General features: G+C 41.2%; 1 protein-coding gene across 2 annotated transcripts in view; it reads right to left on the reverse strand.

Annotated features, from left to right (window-relative positions):
• LOC100563610 (phospholipase A and acyltransferase 3) overlaps nucleotides 1-23,853 on the reverse strand; it is a 192,691-nt gene that overhangs the window by 162,957 nt on the left and 5,881 nt on the right. Inside the window, exons 4-5 of one of the 2 annotated variants that reach the window (XM_008112776.3) lie at nucleotides 23,670-23,737; nucleotides 19,044-23,567 (exon numbers count right to left, since the gene is read on the reverse strand). In XM_008112776.3, the coding sequence (XP_008110983.2) occupies nucleotides 23,489-23,567; nucleotides 23,670-23,737 (147 nt within the window). In that variant the 3' untranslated portion in view covers nucleotides 19,044-23,488. Of the gene's footprint in view, nucleotides 1-19,043; nucleotides 23,568-23,669; nucleotides 23,738-23,853 lie in introns of those variants that run through there. The other variant, XM_062957329.1, reaches the window with a different exon arrangement.

Here is a 23,853-nt window from a genome sequence, read left to right on the forward strand (position 1 = left end):
TCTCCTAGCATGACTGTGTTATCAACTCTTTCTGAAGTTGACCATAAAATTGCATTGAAGGATCTAGAAATTCCTAGAGAGGTAGTTTCTTTAGAGATCTCTAGGTTATCCATAGAATCATATTGGAGGATTCAGGGCCTTTCTAGAAAAAGCATTTGAAATCGAATCCACTAATAATCAGAAAAGCTCACAAAAGCCAGGGAGGATGACTATACTAGTCCTTTCAGCTCCTGTGAAGGAACTAGGCAGACATGAGTCCATATATATCAAGAAGCAAATATGTATGGATAGAATTTAATGCAGTTTAACGGCACTGGCTCAATGCTATGGAATCTTAGGAATTGTAGTTTCGTGAGGCACCAGTGTCTTTTGATAGAGAAGATTAAAAAGTTTGTAAAACTGCAACTTCCATGATTCAATAGCACTGTGACATGGTAGTTAAAACTGTGTCGAACTCTATTCATTCTACAGTGTGGATTCACTGTAGCATTGAACCATGGCATCTATACTCTAGAATTAATAGAGTTTGACACCACTTTAACTGTCATGGGTGAGCCATGGTGACGCAATGGGTTACACCCTTGTGCTGGCTGAGCTGCTGACCTGAAGATCTGAAGGTCAGCGGTTTAAATCCGCAAGATGGGGTGAGCTCCCGTCTGTCAGCGCCAGCTTCCCATGCGGGGACACAAGAGAAGCCTTTTACAGGATAGTAACACATCCGGGCATCCCCTGGGCAACATCTTTGTAGATGGCGGATTCTCTCACACCAGAAACAACTTGCAGTATATTCTCAATTCGCCTCTGACACGATTTTAAAAAACTGCCATGGGGTGAGTTCATAGCAATTCAGGGCTGTGCTAAATGGTGAAGTTGTGTCTGATCACAAGATGCAAAGGCTGTGTTTACTTTTGTTTGCCAAATGCTGAATATTCATGTTTACAACTATGGAGAAAAGACAGGTCATTTCTGGGGAGTGGGGCCTGTCACTTCAGACAACAGCATTCAGTGAGAATTAAAACTAATCAACAGCTATCCATAATGAGATCTTCTGAGATAATCCCTCTGAACCAATCAAAGGATTCCAATCTTCAGCTCGTGTGGTGCCCATAATTATATGTTTATTAATGCATCAAGCTGATATTTTCCCCTCTTGAATTGTTTTGTGCCAGTTAAGTCAAGATGATTTTAAATCAAGATAATTTTACAATTATCACTTGTGGTCATGAAGGAAAGCTTCTGGTGGCATTTATAGATACAGCTTATGGAAACTGCAAATGTTTATATTGCTGCTCTGTCACCACTGAGCAAGGAGCACCCGGTGATGCAATAGATTAAACCCTTGTGCTGGCAGGACTGTTGACCAAAATGTCAGAGGTTCGAATTCGGGGAGTGGGGTGAGCTCCCATCTGTCAACTCCAGTTTTCCATGGCATGAGTATTCAATATGCCCAAATTTGAACTCTGGTGGAGTTTGGGGAAAACAGATTTTGACATTTGGGAGTTGTAGTTGCTGAGATTTATAGTTCACCTACAATCAAAGAACCCCATGAACCCCACCAATGGTAGAATTGGGCCAAACCTCCTACACAGAACCCCCATGACCAACAGAAAATACTGGAGGGATTTGGGTTCTTAAGACTATCCGAAATATGTGTTGTCTGATGGTTTTTGGGAACCCCTCTGAAACCCCCTTTGCGACCCTTCAGGGGTCCCAATCCCCAGGTTAAGAAACGCTGGAACAAGAGAAAAATGGTTGACGTACAAACAAATGCTTAAATTGGAACATCAAGAATTAACCTTTAAGACGCACGAAGAAATTAAACAAATGGAGCCAACCATGGTTGACATACTGGCAAATAAAGGAAAGCTTTGTAAGGGACAAAAAGAAAGGTTTTGAAAGGAAGGATACAAATTGGGACAAAATACTAAAAATGGAAACAAAAGTAATAAAGATATTGTACCAACAGTTACTAGAATGGGATACAGAAGAAGTGTTAGTCAAAGAGACAATGACAAAATGGGCGAGGGACGTAGGCCACACTATAAATTTTGCCAAGTGGGAAAAGATATGGAGAAAGAAGCTCAAATTTACATATGCGGCTGAACTAAAGGAGAACTGGTACAAGTTATTTTATAGGTGGTACTTGACATCGGATAGAATAGCAAAATTCAGCAAGGGGAAAGGTGACGGGAAATGCTGGAAATGTGGAAAGCATAAGGGTGATTTCCTTCATATGTGGTGGAGGTGCAAGAAGATTAAAAATTATTGGCAAGGAATCCATAAAGAAATGGTGAAACTATTAAAGATTAAGTTCGACATAAAACCGGAATACTTTTTGCTAGGGATAACGGACTTCCAGATGGACCCCAATATGGACAGGCTTTTCACATATATGGTCACAGCAGCTAGGATATGCCTAGCAAAAGTCTGGAAGATGCAAGAAATTCCTACCGTGAAAAATGGATGCTGAAAATATTAGACATAAGGAATATGGACTTACTCACACAAGCAGTTTCACAGAGTAATCCACCAAGGGAAAAAACGGACTGGACTTGTTTAAAAGCAATCATTGGCTCATAAGAACCCTAAGGGCATTTGGAGGGGAAATGCCCAAAACAAAGGAACTTGATTTCATAATGCAGGAGATCTGGGAGGGTAGGGGGTGGGCACTGGTTCATATATTCATATGCATATGTATACCTGTATATATATAATGAGACCTTTTTCTCTCTCTCTTTTCTCTCTTTTTTATAATCTTATATGATCCTTTCTTCATTATACTATTTTATGTTCTCACAACTTTTTATGTATTTGGGAAATCATAAATAAAATTTAAAAAAAGAAAAGAAACGCTGGGACAGAGGATGAGCTGAAGATGTCAATGCCTTGGTCCTTTCATTATTGGCGGCTATTTCCCAACGGATGTCAGGTGGTGCAATATTGGCTAAACAATATAATTTCTCCAACGGTGTAGGGTGTCGACATCCTGTGATGATACGGTACGTCTCATTAAGAACCACTTAATGAGAAATGCCACATTATCACATTTATGTACAATGTTTAAATCTGATGTATAATGTTTAAATCTGAATCCAACCTTGTATCTTGAAATCATCATCATAATCACTATCATTTTTCTGGTCATTTCAAATATTCATTACTCACTTCCAATCCTCCTTTTATTTTTTATGTGCTCATCATTCAGAGGCACAGCTTCAAAAATGCATTTTTCTATTGTTGATTCAACTGCATTACATTTCTCTAGTGTGCTTTTCCTCAACTGACAGGTGAACCTAAATAGACAAAAGAATTTTATTCTGTAGCAGTAAGAAATGCAGCCAGCAAGTAACTTCCAGATTGCTGCCCAATTTGCATAAATATTACAGTTGGCATTTATAACCTAGACTTTGAAACTGGGAGAATAATAATAATAATACTCTTCAATTTTTTAACTTTGCAAGTTGGTTATCAAAAAATCAGATGGTTGCATTGCAAAATGGTATGCCTCTCATCCATTACTTTGCCAGATGGGTTTTCTTCACTGAAGATTTTAGTAGCCTCATTACTCCAAAAGCCCCATATTGTAATCTAATGTAACATTGCAAGACAGTAAAACAGATGGTAGTAGCTAGCTAAAGAACTATTTATGGCTCGAGTCACTTCTATTCTGTTTTTATCATTTACCCCATGTAAGTAAGCAGAAGACAAACATGCCATCCGATAACTTCATGACCCTTGGTAGATTGTTTCACCTGGTCAGGAGAAGACAGGGACATGAGGGATGGCAGTAATGAAACTCTGAAATTGAAGGCTTTCTTGTGTGACCAAACTGTTCTAAGCTACTGGAATGGAAAAAAGAACAAAATAGGCATCGCACCCCTTTTCCAGTTCTGCATTTTATAGCATCTTTTCGTAGACACCTTCTGCATATCTCTCCGTTTACAAATTCTCCTTTTATTTTCCATGTCTCACTATAGTTCGTTATTCTTTTCAAACTTTTGCTTGGTAGTAAAGGCAAAGGGGAGTTGTGGGTTTTCATTCATTTGATCATAAAACGTTTTAATTCTATAGATGATTTGCCTTTGTTTTTGTTTTTAAATAATTTGTATACATGTATATTTCAATAGATATTTTGTTCTAATTTTTGTAAGTTTCCTTGAGAGCCAGTATTTGGTGTGTATGTGTGTGTGAAACAAATAAATGGTTGATTGATTGATTGACTGATTGAATAACTAAATGAATATTATCTATACACATAATAAAAGGAGCCCTGGTGGCGAAGTGCGTTAAAGCACTGAGCTGGAGACTGAAAGGTCCCAGATACAAACCCCGGGAGTGGCGGGAGCGGCCGCTGTTAGCTCCAGCTCCTGCCAACCTAGCAGTTTGAAAACATGCCAATGTGAGTAGATTAATAGGTACCGCTCCGGCGGGAAGGTTTTTTTTTTTCGTGTCAGGAGCAACCGGAGTTGCTTCTGGAGTGAGAGAATTGGCCGTCAGCAAGGACGTTGCCCAGGGGACGCCCGGATGTTTTGATGTTTTACCATCCTTGTGGGAGGCTTCTCTCATGTCCCCGCATGGAGCTGGAGCTGATAGAGGGAGCTCATCCACACTCTCCCCAGGTGGGATTCGAACCTGGCAGCTTTCAGGTCAGCAACCCAACTTTCAAGTCACTTAGTCCACTACGCCATCTGGGGGCTCCGGCGGGAAGGTAACGGCGCTCCATGCAGTCATGCCGGCCACATGACCTTGGAGGTGTCTACAGACAACGCCGGCTCTTTGGCTTAGAAATGGAGATGAGCATCAACCCCCAGAGTCAGACATGACTGGACTTAACGTCAGGGGAAACCTTTACCTATACACATAATAAAAGTGAAAATGTGTATGGGTGTATGTGGCACAAGTGTCAATTTACACAGACAGCCTCCACAAACTGCTACAACTCCCAGTGGTGAAGAGCCACCAATGGCCCTCTCTCCAATGACATTGCAGGTTATAGTGAGTGCCATGAACATGTCCTCCACAAACACCATACTGCCCACCACCCAAGTGAAGACTTTCATACAGGGACAATTTCATCCTAGATTTTCTGTTTTTCCTCCATCACAGACATCCCAATGTTTCTTACTCTCTCAATTGGTGTGGAATTTGCATGGCTCTGCCCACTGCCTCTCCCATAACCCTTTCCTATTCTTTTCTATGGCACACAGAAAACAGAGGAATTGATCAGCAACTGAACATACTAGAGAGGTTTGGGGAGAATTCACCATGATTCATAGGAGTTGTAGGTACTGGGATGTATAGTTCACCTGCACTCTAAGAGCACTCTGAACTCCACCAATGATGGACCTAGAACTAACTTGGCATACAGAATCCTCATGACCAACAAAAAATACTGGAGGTTCTTGGATGGATTTATAGAAGTGGTAGTCCACCTACATCCAGAGCGCACTATGTACCCAAACAATGATGGATCTGGACCAAACTTGACATGCATACCCAAATTGCCCAAATCTGAATACTGGTGGGTTTTGAGGGGAATTGATCTGGACGTTTTGGAGTTGTGGGTACTGGGATTTATAGTCCACCTGCAATCGGTGAGCACTCTGAACTCCAACAATGATGGACCTGGAACTAACTTGGCATACAGAATACTCATGACCAACAAAAAATATGGGAGGTCTTTAGGGAAAATTCACTTTGATTTGGGGAAATTGTAGTTCATTTACATCCAGAGAGTACTGTGAACCCAAACACCGAGGGATCTGGACCAAACTTGGCACACATACCTGATATACTGCAATTTGATTGCTGGAGGAGTTTGGGGTGAACTGATCTTCCTTTCTGGGAGTTGTAGTTCACCTACAACCTGAGAAACTGATCTCCACCAATGATGGACCTGGACCAAACTTGGCACACAGAACCCCCATGACTAACTCAACCTACTGGAGGGGTTTGAGGGGACTGACTCACCAGTGTGGGAGCTGTAGTTTATCCTACAGCCAGAGAGCACACTGAACCTTACCGATGATGCATCCAGAGCAATCTTGCCCAACATAACAAAAGTTAAGTACTGATGGAGTTTTTCAGGGTTAACCTGGCATGATGTCAGTTGTACTTCACCCACAACCTTATGCATTTTGTACAATTGAAAATTGACTTTAAAAAAACCCAGGCAAAGGTAATCTAAATCTAAATCTAAATCTAATCTAAATCTAATCTAAATCCATAATAAAAGTGAAAACCCGTGTGTGTGTATGTGGCACAGGTGTCCGCTCACAGACAGCTTCCGGCCTCCACAAACAGGCTATAGCTTCCACTTCTGAAAAGCCAGCAAGTCACTCCTTTTCACTGACATTATGGTTACAGCGAGTTCCATGAGCATGTAGCCCAACCCCTGCCAATGTCCTTACCAAACACTACAGCCCACCACCCAAGGAATGCTTTCATTTGGGGACCATTTCATCCTAGATTTTGCTTTTTCTTCCACCACAGGTAGGTATCCCAGGGTTCTCCATTGCTGTGGAATTTGCATGACCCCACCTACTGCCCTTCCCTTTCAAATCTGTCTGCATAACAAACAGAGCACAACTGACCTACAACTAAACTTACTACAGGAGTTTGGGGCTTGGCTGCACAAGGTGGAAGTTGTACTTCACCCTGCATCAAGTCAGAGCACTCCCAACTCCTACTGGGAAATGTAGAGGACTTGTAGTTCATCTACACCCAGAATGCTATGAACTCAAACAATGATGGGTCTGGACCAAACTTGCCATGCATACCTGATATGCCCAGATTAGAATACTGGTGGGTTTGGAGTGGAATTGGCCTAGACATTTGGGAGTAGTGGGTACTGGGATTTATAGTTCACCTGCAATGAATGAGCACTTCGAACCCTACCTATGATGGACCAGTACCACACTTGGCACACAGAGCCCCCATAACCAATACAACATATTGAACAAGTTTGGGGAAAAAGGAGTTATAGTTCACCTGCATCCAGAGAAACAGTGACCCCCACCGACAATGGATCAGGACCACACTGCACAGAGAACCCTCATGACCAATTGAACATGCTACAGGTGTTTGTGGGAAGGGGTCTTTATTTTGGGAGTTGTAGTTCACCTGCATCCAAAGACCACTGAACCCAGCCAATGACGGATCTGGACCAAACTTGGCACACAGACTGAACATTGCCTGCTGTGGATACTGACACATGTTTCGGGGCAATTGCCCCGGGACTCTGAGAGTTGTAGTAGTTCACCCCCCATCGGGTACTGCAGCCACCCGATGACCAGCCAACGACAGATCTGGACCACACTTGGTACACAGTATCAAAATGGCCAACTTTGGATACTGGCAGGGTATGGGGAGGATTGCGCCACGATTCTGGGGATTTCAGTTCACCCACTCCAAACAGAATACATAACATTGCAAGACAAATAATATCATTCCCAAATGACCCGGGCACCGCCGGGTCCCCAAGCTAGTATAATAATAAAATGCATACAGGCACTTCAATCCATGGTGCATGTCCATTTTAAACTAAAAAAAATGCAAAGAATGCCATGCTTTCTTTTCCAGAGAGGAAATATTCAACCGAGGAGTTTTGTGAATGGAAAAGGAGGAAGCTGGCAGAAATAGACTTGGTATATCTTTTCAACCTTACTACTCAGCGTTATGTCAACGGTCATCCTTCTCACTCATCTCTGTTGGCACTCACCATCCACATTTCCTAATAGAGGAAGTATTATAAATGTTATCACTCCAAATTTATTTAAATTAAAAAAAACCTGCAAAATTCCAACCCCTTACAGATCATTGTGAAGTATAACACTCCAGAGTTTTAGTACAAATTGAAGCCTTTCATTTAAAATGAGAAAACAGACATTCACATCTGACAGGAAGGCAGCCCTAGACTGTCAGGTTGAGAAAGGCTTGCTTTCAAAATATGCCACTGTCAGGCTCACTTCAAAGGACCAGTCTGAACGCAGATCAAAGATAGCTGCTCTCAAATCCAATCTTTATTGAAGAATACATGACTTTGGAAAAGTCGAGAATGACCTAATGTTTACATACATCCATTTTTATCACCTCTGATGCAACGTAACACCACACGCAAATATCATCATCAAACCCCACCCTCTGGATCACATTACTACTATTCCCACACACTATACCAATTATAATTGTTTATACTTTCAACCCTGAGTTCCCAGGCTCATACTATCTTCTCCCGCCAGGTGCTTTCAGGGTTATTTATGTTATGACGCCAGATCCAGGGCTCGGGAATTCAGCCCTGGGATCTGGCTCCATGACATGGCGCCCTCGTTTTCTTCATCCTCCTCTTCGGTTCTTCTTTCATCACAATCCTGAAATAAATCAAACAATAACTCTATGTGTCCATTTTGTCCAAAGTCCCCATATACTTTTTCAGTAAGTTGCGATGGAATACTGGGTGTATTTTCCCTAAACTCTTTGGCAATGCCAACTGGAAAGTTACTTCATTGATAACACCCTGTATTCTGAATGGTCCAATATATTTGGGGCCCAATTTTCTCGAAGGTAGCCCCAATTTGATGTTTTGGGTACTTAACCACACTAGATCTCCTTTCCCTAATTTATCGCCTTCCACTCTTTTTCTGTCTGCGAACGTTTTATACTTTTTATGTGCCTCCTTTAAGGATGCAGTCACTTGACTCCAGCATTCTAGCATTTGAGCTTTCCATTTCCCTGCCCCTGTTTCTTCATCCTCTGTCCATCTTGGCAACTGGGGCAAAGGCTGTATTTCATACCCGTAAACTACTTCAAAGGGAGTTTTATTTGTTGCTGAATGTATAGTCGAATTAAAAGCTAGTTCCGCAAAAGCCAGCCACCTAGACCAGTCATTTTGTCTCATGTTAGAGTACATTCGAAGGAACTGCCCCAGTGTCTGTTGAGTACGTTCTACTGCCCCGTTTGTCATGGGGTGAAAAGCAGAACTTAGACTCCTTTCTGCTCCTAGCATTTCCAAGAATTTTTCCCAAAATTTTGCTGTGAATTGAACTCCTCTGTCACTGACCACTCTACTGGGACATCCATGAAGTTTGTAAATATGGTTTATGTATAATTCAGCTAGTTTCTCTGCCGATGGTAATTTCGTCAGTGCTATAAAGTGGGCCTGTTTAGAAAACAGGTCTAATACTGTCCAAATATAACGATGTCCTTTGCTAACCGGCAGTTCCCCCACAAAATCCATAGCTACACATTCCCAAGGTCTGGTAGGTTCCGCTACTGTTTGTAATAATCCCATTGGCTTCCCTCCTCTCGATTTATTTCTGGCACAATCGTCACATTGAACAACATGATTCTTTATGTCCTTCCTCATTCCTGGCCACCAACAATGTTTTGCTATTGCCTTTGTTGTTTTTGTAATTCCTGTATGACCAGCGCTCTGGTTATTGTGAAAACGATGCAAAATCTTAATCCTTAATATTGCTGGGATATACAGTTTCTTGTTCACAAACCAAAATCCCCCCTTCTGCTCCCCCTTTTCTGCGTTGGATGCGATCCACTGATCTCCTTCATAAGACTGTTTCAGTTCTTTTCCCCAACTATTTTCCCCGTCGATTTCAACAATAGCAGTGTTCTCTTTTTGGGTTTGCGCTCTTGTCCTGACAACTAAGCCCCATTGTTTATCAGAGAATATTGTTCCCTCTTTGGCTGTGGTTACGCCTTCGTGTTGAGGCATGCGTGAAAGAGCATCTGCCAAGACATTCTGCTTCCCTTGGAAAAATTTTAATTGGAAATCGAACCTGCTGAAGTATTGTGCCCATCTAATTTGTTTGGGGGACAATTTCCGAGGCGATTTTAAATACTGGAGGTTCTTATGGTCAGACCAAATTTCAAATGGGATTCCGCTTCCTTCGAGGAAGTGTCGCCAGCATTCTAAGGCTTTTAATATGGCTAATGCCTCCTTTTCCCATATGGGCCAACATTTTTCAGTTTCACTGAACTTCCGGGACAAATATCCACAAGGTTTTAAGTTCCCATTTTGATCCTTTTGCAATAGTACTGCCCCGTATGCACAGTCCGAAGCATCGCAATGAATTATGAAAGGGCTCCTTATATCGGGGTGTTTTAGGATGGGTTCTTTTGTGAAGCATCCTTTTAGGGTTTCAAATGCCTTTTGGCATTCTGGCGTCCAACTCAGTTTGGCGCCAGGAGCTTTCACTTTTGCTGTCTCCCCTTTCCCTTTGTTTTTAAAAGTTCAGTAAGGGGTGCGGTCATTTGCGCGAAGCCTTTTATGAAGGATCTATAGAAATTTGCAAACCCCAGAAATGATTGCAATTGCCTCCTAGTTTGAGGTACTCCCCATTCTTTTACGTCTGATACTTTAGACGGATCCATAGCTAACCCTTCTGGAGATATCCGATACCCCAGAAAGTCAATTTGAGTTTTATTAAATTCACATTTGGACAGTTTTGCGTACAGCTTTGCTTCCCTTAGTCTCTGCAAAACTTCCCGGACCAATTCCACGTGCTTTTCTTTATCTTCGCTCACGATCAAGATATCATCAAGGAATATGAATACCCCTCGGTACAACAATGGGTGTAGTATTTCATTTATAAGCTGCATAAAGCAACCGCCGCCATTTTTTAATCCAAATGGCAAAATTTTATATTCAAAATGGCCGAATGCGCAGGAAAATGCAGTTTTCCAAGTATCCTCAGGTTTGATTCTTAATTTATGATATGCTTCAATTAAATCAAGTTTAGTAAATATGCTCCCTTTCTTCAATACGGTGATTAAATCCTTTACTAAGGGCATAGGGTATTTATTGTCCTTAGTAATTGCATTTAAGTTTCGATAATCAATGCACAATCTTAGGGAGTTGTCTTTCTTTCTCCTAAATAACACTGGGGCTCCGAGAGGAGAATTGGATGGCTTAATGAAGCCTCGCGCCAGGTTCTTATCGATATATTTCCTCAATTCCTCCTTCTCCTGAACAGACATGGGATACACTTTTGGTTTCGGTAAGTTTGCTCCTGGGGTTATTTCAATTTCTACTTCTATATTCCTCTTGGGAGGTAATTTACTTGCCTCTTTCTGATTGAAAACATCCACAAAGTCTCTGTATTCAGGTGGCAATAGCTGTGGGTCTATTTCACCTGCTTCATCTCCCTCGTCCTCCTCTCCTGCAATTTTGCTTATCTCCCATTGCGTCTGTTGTTCTTTAAATGCTAGGCTCTTTCCTCTCCAATCTACTTCAGGATTTGCCTGTTCGAGCCACGGTATCCCTAATATTACGTGGTATGTGGCGATAGGGGCTATCACAAAGGATATTCTTCCTTCCCATTTGCCTATTTTACATGGGACCCCCCGTATTTCCTTTGTAGATACTTCCCCAGCCGCAACTGATCCATCTAGCTGCGAAAATGCAATTGGGGAGTCAAGCAACATCTGCTGGCATTTCAGCGCTCCTGCTAGTTCCGGAGTTATAATGTTCCTAGAACAACCACAATCCACGAATGCCCTGCAGGTGGCCCGGTTCTCTAGCCCCGATAGGCAAATTGGCACTACTAGCATGCGTTTGTCTCGACTCACCAGCCTTTCCGAAGATTTTGGGGCTTGCACCTCCTCCTCCGCACGCCTCCCGGTTGCTGGCTTGGGCTTTGAGGGTCTTGGCGGCTCCCCCTTCCGGGCCCAACATTCTGCTGCTCGATGGCCCGTCTTCCCACATACAAAGCATCCCGGTTTGGGTTTGTTGTCATCTCCTCTGAAGGGGATCCCCGGCCTCCCTCCGGGCTTTTCTTGCTTCCTCGTTTCTCCTCGACCTCTCGCCACCGGTCTTTGCTGGCCGCCGCTGCTCCTGAAGCGCTTTACTTGGGCCAGGGTGGATTCAACGCGCCCCGCTAGTTGGATCCAGCCCTGGAGTGTTTCGGGGTCATCTCTGTGCGCTGCCCAGCTAAAAACCTCGGGGTGTAGTCCCTCTTTAAATATCTCCACTTTGGTCACTTCAGACCACTCTGGTACCCTTTCCGCGAGGTGGAGGAATTCCTCTGCGTACTCGGGCACCGTTTTGTCCCTCTGCTTTATCCCTTTAAGCTGGTCTCGAGCCCTCAGTTGCTCTAGCCGGTCTCTGAACCGGTTTTCTAGTGCGGCGAGGAAGCGAGGCACTGACCTCAGGCATGGGTCGCGTCTGGCATGTAGTTGTACATACCAGCTGGCAGCTCCTCTCTTTAGTGTGTTGCCGATGGCTCGAACCATGCTTGCTTCGGAGGGGAATGTGTGTGCATTATCTTCCATGTATCCTCTGATGCTAATGAGAAAAAAGTTCAATTCAGATGATTCCCCTCCGTATTCTAGTTTGAGATCTTCCCTCCTTTGCATCCACTCTGCGGCCCGTTGATGCTGTCTGGGGGGCATGGGGAAGGGTTGCATCGGGTTTCCTTGGGCGGCCCCTTTGAACACGCCGCGCCCCACTCCGGTAGTCGTTCTGCGCGGCTCCCGACATTCTGCCGCTGCTGTCGGCCCTTCCACCCATCCGAATGCGGGCCTCGCTGTAGTCCCCGCACCTCGCCTTTCCTCGTCGTACGGCACATCCTCCTCCTCTTCCTGGATCTCCGGCTCCTCTCCGCCTTCGTCTGCTAATCCACTGGACCCGATCCCTGGCCCCAGTGGCCTTTCCACCCCGACACCCATTCGGGGGGTTGGAAGTTCTGTTGGAGTTGGCGGCCTCAGAGTTCCCAGAGCTCGCTGGCGCTCCATTTCGCGGGCCATTCTGTCTCGGAACTCCAGCTCCCGCCAGTATTCCTCATCTCCCTCGTCCCTCGCCGCCACGGGACTCTGCGTTGATGCGCGCTGGCCCCTCTGGCTCCAATCTCCTTCTTTACTTGGCTCTCTCTCGGCGCCATATCGGATGGGCTCTTTTTGGAGATTCTCTTCCAATAGTGGGACCAACCTCCCCACGGTTTCCGACAGCCTGGATAAATTAGTTTCCAGGATGGATAACCGCAGGGCTACGGTCTCTGGCATGCTTCCTCCAGATCCCCAACTGGTTTCTGCAGCCGCAGAGGCGCCTCTTCCTCCTCTGGGAATCCTCTGAGTCACGCCGTTCGGCCTGGGGTACCCCGTAGAGGAAGCTACGGCTTGCAACGTCTCTTCTCCCAACGGCCGGGCCCCTGCTCCATTTGGGCTTTGATCTCCTTCTCCACTCATTATCACTTCACTGCGAATCCGCAGGAGGGTGAGAACGGGATTCTCGACTTAAATGTCAGGCTCACTTCAAAGGACCAGTCTGAACGCAGATCAAAGATAGCTGCTCTCAAATCCAATCTTTATTGAAGAATACATGACTTTGGAAAAGTCGAGAATGACCTAATGTTTACATACATCCATTTTTATCACCTCTGATGCAACGTAACACCACACGCAAATATCATCATCAAACCCCACCCTCTGGATCACATTACTACTATTCCCACACACTATACCAATTATAATTGTTTATACTTTCAACCCTGAGTTCCCAGGCTCATACTATCTTCTCCCGCCAGGTGCTTTCAGGGTTATTTATGTTATGACGCCAGATCCAGGGCTCGGGAATTCAGCCCTGGGATCTGGCTCCATGACATGCCACGACACTAACAAATTAATGCATGCAGTAAAGTGCATTATGCTTGATGGCTAGGACATATTGTTGAGAAGCTTAAGATGTGTTTGACATTTTCTCATAAGGTTATTTTAAAATAACCCAGTAGAAATGGCCCCAAATGAGGCTGTCCAGTGCTGGTTTGGTTCCACAACAAAGCAGCATAAGTAGCCAGGATTTTGAAGCTACCAGTCAATAGACAGCACTTGCACTTTAGCAGATTGCAACTTGAACTATATTGGCAGTCTCACCTAAAACAGACCTACTGAATGGATTATTGAATTGTGTGTCAACTCTTATGTAAACCACATTGATTCACTGTCTCTATTGTAGTTGGGATTCAAAAGGCATCCGGGTCATTCTGTCACAGTCTTCACTGTACTGAAATAAGTCGTCTTTTCTTTTTAAATAATAGTGATTATTTCTAAATCTGTATCCCATCAAGACATATCAAAATGTTCAATTTTTTTCTCATCCTCACTGAGAAAGACTATCTTGATGCAATGAGTTGTCACACTGAAAATAATAGTCAGCTACTCTGATATTTTTCATGTTTCTGTTCTACCCAAAGTATATTTTATGTAAAATCACTTCGGGTTTTTTCACAAACAGCTTTCAAGAAATTTTCATCAAAAAGTCTAAATATGTGAAAATCCACTGGAAAAAAGTGCTAATTTTTATAGTCTCTGCAATAAGGAGGAGATTTGTCAATTGCCCATTTTCATGAGTAAGAACCAGAAAGCCCCTGGTTTTAGCAGATTGATTAACATATGAGGATTTTATGCAAAATCCCCATCAGTATGGGGTATAATATTAGTTCTGATATTAGACTATTAGCTATTGGTTTTGAGTATACTTTTATATGTTTTATGATTTTATGTTTTAAATGTACAGTATTTATGTGATTGTATTTTATTGTGTATGGCTGGGCTTGATCCCCATGCCACCACGAGTCCCTTCGGGGACATGCGGCAGGATATAAGAATAAAGTTATTATTATGTTTATTTTTCACAGTAACTCTCAAGCAACCAGGCACTACATTTACTTTTATCTATCAAACCCCATGTGCGCTGGTTAACTGAGACCCCATATACACTGCCATATAAAATCCAGATTATCTACCTTGAACTGGATTAAATGGCAGTGACGACTCATATAATCCAGTTCAAAGCAGATAATGTGGATTATTTGCTTTGATAATCTGGATTATATGACAGTGTAGAAGGGTCCAGAGAGTCTACAGTATTTATAAAATAAATAACCGTTGTTGCCTAAAAACTATTTTAAAAGACTGTCTTACAATACAGTCATTCATTTCAGACCTATTGATTTTAAATTTGAGTTTTGTGAAACGGAAGTGTCACAAATTATTGATTTGTATTATATAATCCTTGATGGATAAGGTGAATGTCAGATTGAGTATGAGACCAGCAACACATCAACAGAAAGATAACTGAATTTAATATTCCTCAGTAGACGTTCAATCCATTACTGAGACTAAATTCATTTTAGTTATATTATAGCCTTGCTTCCTTTGGATGGCCTCAGAAGTCATGTTTTACTTTGTTTCAGTTTATTTTATATTTTACTGTCATGAACCATCTTTGGGAAGCTTTGCATTGAAAAGGAGCATAGAAATATTTGACATGAAATGGGTGCTGTAATAATAATAATAATAATATAATAATAATAATAATAATAATAATAATAATAATAATAATAATGATAATAATAATAATAACAACATGTAATATTACTAATAATATTACAGTATACTGGTATAGTACAATATTGTAATATATAATGGTAATATTGTGCTGTGCTAATAATATAATATATTGTATGTACTTTACATATAATTTGTAAGCCGTTCTGAGTCCCTTCAGGGTGAGAAGGGTAGGATATAAATGAAGTAAATAAATACATAAACAATCAAATGAATAGATAAACAAACAAACAAATCTAAAATACCACAATATAGAAATCTTAATATGATTAGCTTGCTTTTCTTTGGTTTAACTTTTGGTGTAAAACCTTGTAAAAGCTAGAAATTGACTCTAGAATCATCAAACACCAATTTCCTTATAGTTGAAGGTAAGCTAAATTGAATCGTGTTTTTCTCTCTGATATAAAAGGCATCTTTTACTCTGACATTTCACTTACTTTAAAGGAAACCACATGAACCAAATGACCTTCTGACAAAACTGATAAAACTCAGGACTGCTGTTCAAAAGCTGTTTTTTTGTCTTTGGTTTGGATACAAACAAAAGCACATCTCTCGGTATTTTGAGATTTTAAATGTCATGTAGGTTGTACTTCTTATATGTAAAATTTCCCAAGAAATGGGTGCTGCCATGATTTTTTCCTCTTTTGATTTAAAGATCATACAACTTTTGACAGTTTGAACTTTGCCTGTTAATGGGGATATTTTGTTCAAGAATAAAGGGGATGCTAACAATAAATTTATGGGCAGACTGGCAGTGGACTTCCTCTCCTATCTTAAAGCCACGAAAAATGGCTTTGAAAAGCTGAGTAATAAAACCCAAGAATTCATATCTGATCAGTACAGTAGAGTCTCACTTATCCAACATAAACGGGCCGGCAGAATGTTGGATAAGCGAATATGTTGGATAATAAGGAGGCATTAAGGAAAAGCCTATTAAACATCAAATTAGGTTATGATTTTACAAATGAAGCACCAAAACATCATGTTAGACAACAAATTTGACAGAAAAAGTAGTTCAATACGCTACATAGTAATGCTATGTAGTAATTACTCTATTTATGAATTTAGCACCAAAATATCACGATATATTGAAAACATTGACTTCAAAAATGCGTTGGATAACCCAGAATGTTGGATAAGCGAGTGTTGGATAAGTGAGACTCTATTGTATTAGTAAACATGTCCTAAATGTTTGATTTATATATTTAAATTTCTATTTTTGTTATTTTGGAGTTGTTCGATAAGTACACCTGATGTTGCTCATTTTATTGTTTATGATTTGATCAGTCTGTTATGTTTTCTAATGTATGGTTGGCATTTTGCCATTATGTTGTAAACTGCTTTGAGTCCCCCCAGGGGTGAGAAAAGCGGTATATAAATGCAGCAAATAAATAAATACTTATGGGGGGCCATTCTTATGCAGAGGTTCTACTATAGTTGAAAGTAATCCATTTGACAATTTAAAGAAAAACATCCCCTTAGGAGTAAGCATAATTTCCATTTTGTTTTGTAAAGGAAATAATATAAAGTAAAAATATTAAATGCCTGTTTAACCATCTCTGTTTTCTGGCATTAGGTAAAGGTAAAGGTATTCCCATGATATTAAGTCTAAGGGTAAAGGTAAAGGTTTTCCCCTGACGTTAAGTCCAGTCGTGACCGACTCTGGGGGTTGGTGCTTATCTCCATTTCTAAGCCGAAGAGCCGGTGTTGTCCGTAGACACCTCCAAGGTCATGTGGCCAGCATGACTGCATGGAGCGCCGTTACCTTCCCCCGGGAGCAGTACCTATTGATCTACTCACATTTGCATGTTTTCGAACTGCTACATTGGCAGGAGCTGGGGCTAACAGCGGGCGCTCATTCCGCTCCCGGGATTTGAACCACTGACCTTTAAGTAAGCAAGTTCAGCAGCTCAACAGTTTAAACCACTGTGCCACTCGGAGCTGACATTATCGGGGAGGGGGGGAGAGAAAAAATGGAAAATATACTAACTTGTGTATTTCTATGAAGACAGCATTCTAAGGGCAAAGATCAAAACTGAGGCTCCTGCTACTAATAAAGAGGATATGGATCTTCATTCACTTTATTTTAGCTGCATCTTAACCACTTGTCATGAAGCCTGCTTTTATCCATTAGAGCCTATTCCTTACGTGTCTTGGTGTTGTGAAATGTTGAGAAATGGCTTTTATATGTACACATAAGGGACCATCTAGAGAACTTGGAAAGTTACTTAGAGCAGTTTGTCCCTAGCAGCCATTTAGGAAAAGGCAATTCACTGATGTTGCTGACTGCAGTGCTTAAAAGCTAAGTTGTTGTTATGTTCATAACTTTTTATTACCTCTTTCTCTCTCTCCCTCTCCCTCCCTCCCCCCCCCCTCTCTCTATATATATATATCCTATCAAAATTACCCCAGAGACACCCCTTAAACATTAACTTTTAGAAGTATTTAGAAAGCCTTTAGCCATTGCTTCAAATAAAGTAACTTCATTTGGCCATGTTGGCTGGAAGATCCTGACGGCTGTAGTTTTTTAAACAAGGAACATTTTCAAGGTTTGCTTACTTCCAGCCAATATATTCAAAGCAATGTTCATAATGTTTTGGCTAGAAGCCAAAGAGAGACTAATTGCCTCAATTGCATGAACGGTTTACTAAAGTTTCTTTTTGGTTGGAATTCCCCTCTTGTAGAAGGAGTATTTCTTTTTTGCATTAGTATGCTTGCTTCCTTCCTGAACTGAAAAGAAATAATGCTAATAGCAGTTTATTTAAAAAGGTCATATATAGTCCTGGTTATTGTTCTGTGCAACCGAGGCTGTATCTTTCATATCTGATCCCAGATTATCTGCTTTGAACTGGATTATAGGAGTCTACACTGCCAGATAATCTGGGATAAGAATATAATTTGGGATCCGATCCTGGGATATAGAGCAGTGTAGATAGAGCCTAAGTCATTTCCAACTCTTGGAGACCTTGAAGTGACCCCGTCCTGGGATTTTCTTGGTAAGATTTATTTGGAAGGGGGTTTGCCTTTGCCTTTCTGTGAAACTCAGGAAGCCAGTTAGGAAGAATATTATAGGCGGGAATTTGGAACAATTTTTATCCAGTATTCACAAACTTGAAATGCTTCAGGAAACTATTATGTGCAGAAATAACTGGGGTGTTGGTGTGGTGGAGTAGTTTGCTTGAAAAATATGTTTTGCATAATCCCTCATTTTTGCCAAATATTCCAGTATTTACTCAAGCCTAATGCTCACTTTTTTTGACTAAATTACATTGCCAAAATTGAGGGGTGTGTTACATTTTATGGTATGTTAGACTTGACTAAATACAGGAACTTTTATGTAAAATTTGTTTTATTCAAGATATATGTTTAGAGTGGGTTGCCTGTGAAGCTGAGGGCGTATCCAAGGCCCTCCTGTGGTTTCCATATCCAAGCAAGGACTTGAACCTTGGTCTCCAGAGCCATAGTCTAATGACAAGCTGGTCCTCACAGACCAAACAAAGGTTCTTAAACCTGGGGTCCCATAACTGAATCTGGAGGTTGCAACTGGCACCTCCCTCCACAATTCTGCTTTTGCTTTTTAAAAATAGTACATACACACTCATACACATAGGCCATTATTATTTTTAAAAAATAGTGCAAAAAGGTCCTGCTCAAATTACGTTCAAGGACACATTGTAAAACTGAGCTACTCTTAGTACAAATCATAGCTTTATTGGTTACAAACAGGTTTTATTTTTATTTATCGTGTCACATGCGAATTGAGAATACAATTACAATGCATAAAAAACCATGAATAGTTAAAAACATGACATTATGCTAAATTTCCTTTGACCAGAAGCTAGCCACTTCAAGTGCCTCTGGTGTTGCTGTAAGAAGGTCCTCCATTGTCCATATGTGAATTTTCATTGTGCATTTTATATATGAATTTTCCCCTTGCTTGATTGCAAGTTTCTGCGCATCCTATATAGATATAGATATCAAAAAATATAGAGGTATCTATATATCTGTAGTGTTCCCTTGCTACTTCGCGGTTCACTTTCTGCAGATTCGCTGTTTCTCAATAAACTCTAAAAGACTATTATAAATCATAAAAAATTACAATTTACAGCTTAAGGAAGGGAGGAAGGAAAAGCCAAAGTGAGAGAAAAGGAGCAACGGGAGGAGGTGGTTTATCAACACACGACTGGTTGATAAAAGCTTAAAATAGTGTATAACTACTAAAACAATGTATAAATATTAAAATAAATATAGTGTCCCTACTTCGCGGATTTTCACTTATTGCGGGTGGTCCTGGAACCTAACCCCAGCGATAAGTGAGGGAACACTGTATATCTCTCTCTGTGTGTATTTGTGTGTGTATGTGTGTGTATGTATGTATGTAAATGGAGAAAAAGTGGAGGCAGTGACAGATTTTATATTTCTAGGTGCAAAGATCACTGCAGATGCAGACTGTAGCCAGGAAATCAGAAGACGTCTACTTCTTGGGAGGAGAGCAATGGCCAACTTTGATAAAATAGTGAAGAGCAGAGACATCACACTGGCAATGAAGGTCCATATAGTTAAAGCAATGGTATTCCCCATAGTAACCTATGGATGTGAGAGCTGGACCATAAGGAAGGCTGAGCGAAGGAAGATAGATGCTTTTGAACTCTGGTGCTGGAGGAAAATCCTGAGAGTGCCTTGGACCGCAAGAAGATCCAACCAGTCCATCCTCCAGGAAATAATGCCCGGCTGCTCACTGGAGGGAAGGATATTAGAGGCAAAGATGAATTACTTTGGCCAAATAATGAGAAGACAGGAAAGCTTGGAAAAGATCATGATGCTGAGGAAAATGGAAGGAAAAAGGAAGAGAGGCCGACCAAGGGCAAGATGGATGGACGGTATCCTTGAAGTGACTGGCGTGAACTTGAAGGAACTGGGGGCGGCGACAGCCGACAGGGAGCTCTGGCGTGGACTGGTCCATGAGGTCACTAAGAGTCAGAAATGACTATGTGATTGAAGAAGATATATATAAATAATTGTATATATATATTTATTTATTTACAGTATTTATATTCCACCCTTCTCACCCTGAAGGGGACTCTGGGCAGATCACATTATATACATATAGGGCAAAGATTCAATGCCCATATACACATAAAATCGAGACAGAGACAGACATAGAGGCAATTTTTAACCTTCTCCTGAGGGGATGTTCAATTCTGGCCACAGGGGGGAGCAGCTGCTTCATCATCCACTGTGACGGAACTTCCTCATTCCAACGTCGTAAATTAGTTAAATTTGCCTCCCCACTTTATAAGTGGTACCTTATTTCCTACTTGATAGATGCAACCATCTTTCTGGTTGCTAGGTCAGCAATGAGCAGGGGCTATTTTTTTTTAATTGATGGGTGCTCACCCCGCCACGGGCTGGCCTCGAACTCATGACCTCATGGTCATGGTCAGAGTGATTTATTGCAGCAGGCTGCTTCGCCAGCCTGTGCCACAGCCTGGCCCCTCACATGTTTGCACAGTGGCACAGTGTGTTAAAGCGCTGAGCTGCTGAACTTGCGGACCGAAAGGTCCCAGGTTCAAATTCCAGGAGCGGAGTGAACGCCCGCTCTTAGCTCCAGCTTCTGCCAACCTACCAGTTCGAAAACATGCAAATGTGAGTAGATCAATAGGTACCGCTCTGGCGGGAAGGTAATGGCGCTTCATGCAGTCATGCCGGCCAAATGACCTAGGAGGTGTCTACAGAAAACACCGGCTCTTCGGCTTAGAAATGGAGATGAGCACCAACTCCCAGAGTCGGACACGACTGGACTTAACATCAAGGGAAACCTTTACCTTTATCTATCTATCTATATATATATATATGTGTGTGTGTGTGTGTGTTATGTTCATTTTATTTTGGAATAAACAACAAAGCCACTGAACCAAATCACACCAAATTTGACCACAAAAGATATAGTCATCCAAAATATGTCTTTCAATTAAAAAAAGAAAAGAAAAATAAAGTCCTAATTAGAGGAAGAGGAAGAACTGTTTTTTCCCCATTGCTGCCAGTTAGAAAGGTAAGCTCCGCCCACTTTGTCTCTAGCAATGGCGCCCAGGGCCTCTTCAATCAGGCCTCTTCCACACTGCCTATAAAACAAATTATCTGATTTGAACTGGATTATATGGCAGTGTAGACTCAAGGCCCTTCCACACAGCAATATTACCCATTTATAATCTTAGATTATCTGCTTTGAACTGGATTAACTTGAGGCCACACTGCCATATAATTCACTTCAGTGTGCATTTTATACAGCTGTATAGAAGGGGCCTCATATAATCCAGTTCTGAGCAGATAATATAAGATTATATATATATATAACAGAGTCTCACTTATCCAACATAAACGGGCCGGCAGAACATTGGATAAGCGAATATGTTGGATATTAAGAAGGGATTAAGGAAAAGCCTATTAAACATCAAATTAGGTTATGATTTTACAAATTAAGCACCAAAACATCATGTTATACAACAAATTTGATAGAAAAAGTAGTTCAATGTGCAGTAATGCTATGTAGTAATTACTGTATTTATGAATTTAGCACCAAAATATCACGATGTATTGAAAACATTGACTACAAAAACATTGACTACTAAAAGGCAGACTGCATTGGATAATCCAGAACGTTGGATAAGTGAATGTTGGATAAGTGAGACTCTACTTTAATATGAAATAATTGCTGTGATATAATAATACAGAACAAGATAATCTCTAAAACCAGGACATTAAATAAAGAGCAACACTCTGAAAGCAGGGAAATTGGGAATTCCAGAAAGGAAACAATCAGGGCCAGCTAACACTTCCCAACAAAGGATTCACCCAGGCAGGAAGCAGCCAGGCTTTGAAGCTGCAATGCCATTAAATGCTAATCAAGGTGGCTAATTGCAGCATTCATACCTGTTACACTGAGACTATTAATTGCTATTCAAACTGGCCAACCAAGGATTCTGCAAGGTAGAAAGCGGCCAGGCTTGAAAGCAACAAGGCTATTCAGTGCTATTCATCCTGGCCAACCAAGATTTCCCCTAGGGGAAAAACCCCCAGGCTTTGAAGCCACAAGGATGCTCCGTCCCATTCAACCTGGCCAACGAAAGATGCCCTATGTAGAAAGCAGCCAGGCTTTTAAGCTGCAAGACTTTTCAGTGCAATTCAAGCTGGCCAAACAAGGATTCCCCTACAAAGGAAGTAGCCAGGCTTCAAAGCGGCTCTTTGATTGAGCGTGCTACTCCAGCTACTTCAGAAAGCGGCCAAGCTTTGAGGCTGCAAGGCAATTCACTGCTATTCCACCTGGCCAACAAATGATTTCCATAAGCCACACCAACACGTGGGTGGGCAAAGCTAGTTATCTATATATAGAGAGCTGTCTAGATAGATATATATAGATATATAGGTTTTGCAAATATTACAGGGGGAAATATACACACACAAATATATATAGACATGTTTAGATAGATATGAATATAGATATATAGGGCTTACAAATATTGCAGGGGAAATGCACACAGATATATATAGAAAGATGTCTAGATAGATATAAACATAGATATATAGGGTTTGCAAATACTGCAGGAGAAAAATGCAGAGAGAGGATTTGCAAATGTTTCAGGAGAAAATGCATATGTGAAATTAGTATATATAATTATAGATCTATATCTAGATCTGCATTGTTTATATAGGCATTGAATGTTTGCCTGTTACTATGTTGGAAGCTGGCCTGTGTCCCATGGGGAGATAGGGCAGGATACAAAGTTTATTATTATTATTATTAAAGTTATTGTTGATACTTTATTGTTTTTGTTGACCCTACCTTTCCACTTAGAGAGCTAGGTTACTGTTTTTCTTTGAAATACAGTAAATATTCAAAAACATTAAACCCACTGATGCCTCTATTAGTGTAATTTTATTGGTATCTATTTTTCTTTTGAAATTTACCAGTAGCTGCTGCATTTCCCACCCTTTGTTATACTCGAATTAATAAGTTTTCCCCGCTTTTTGTGGTAAAATTAGGTGCTTCGGCATATATTCAGGTTGGTTTATACTCGAGTATATACGGTATTTGGATTGTTCATGCTATTTATCATACACTGAAAACCCTATTTTACTGATGGGTAAGTGAGTTATTTCTAAACAACTGTAGGGCATTTTTCATCAACTGCATCACTGGATGCTCTGGGATTCTGTAGGAAAGAAAAGATTTCAGAGTTTTTATACACAGCAATTGTCCTCCAACAAGATTTATCTGAAACTTTGCTAAAGCTTTCTATATTTGGAAATATTACCTTGATGTAGCAGGAGCAGCAGCAGGAGCAAAGAGCGCTTCCTTAAGATGCTCGATTAGTCTGAGGACCTGCAGGAAATGGGATTTGGGGGTTTTGACACACAGCAACTGCTTTCCCAACAATATCTCTCTGAAATTTTGGAAGGTTTGGGGACCTCACAGTTTCCACCAGCAAATATGCATTC

This window comes from Anolis carolinensis, chromosome 6, assembly GCF_035594765.1.
Source record: "Anolis carolinensis isolate JA03-04 chromosome 6, rAnoCar3.1.pri, whole genome shotgun sequence".
NCBI lineage: Eukaryota > Metazoa > Chordata > Lepidosauria > Squamata > Dactyloidae > Anolis > Anolis carolinensis.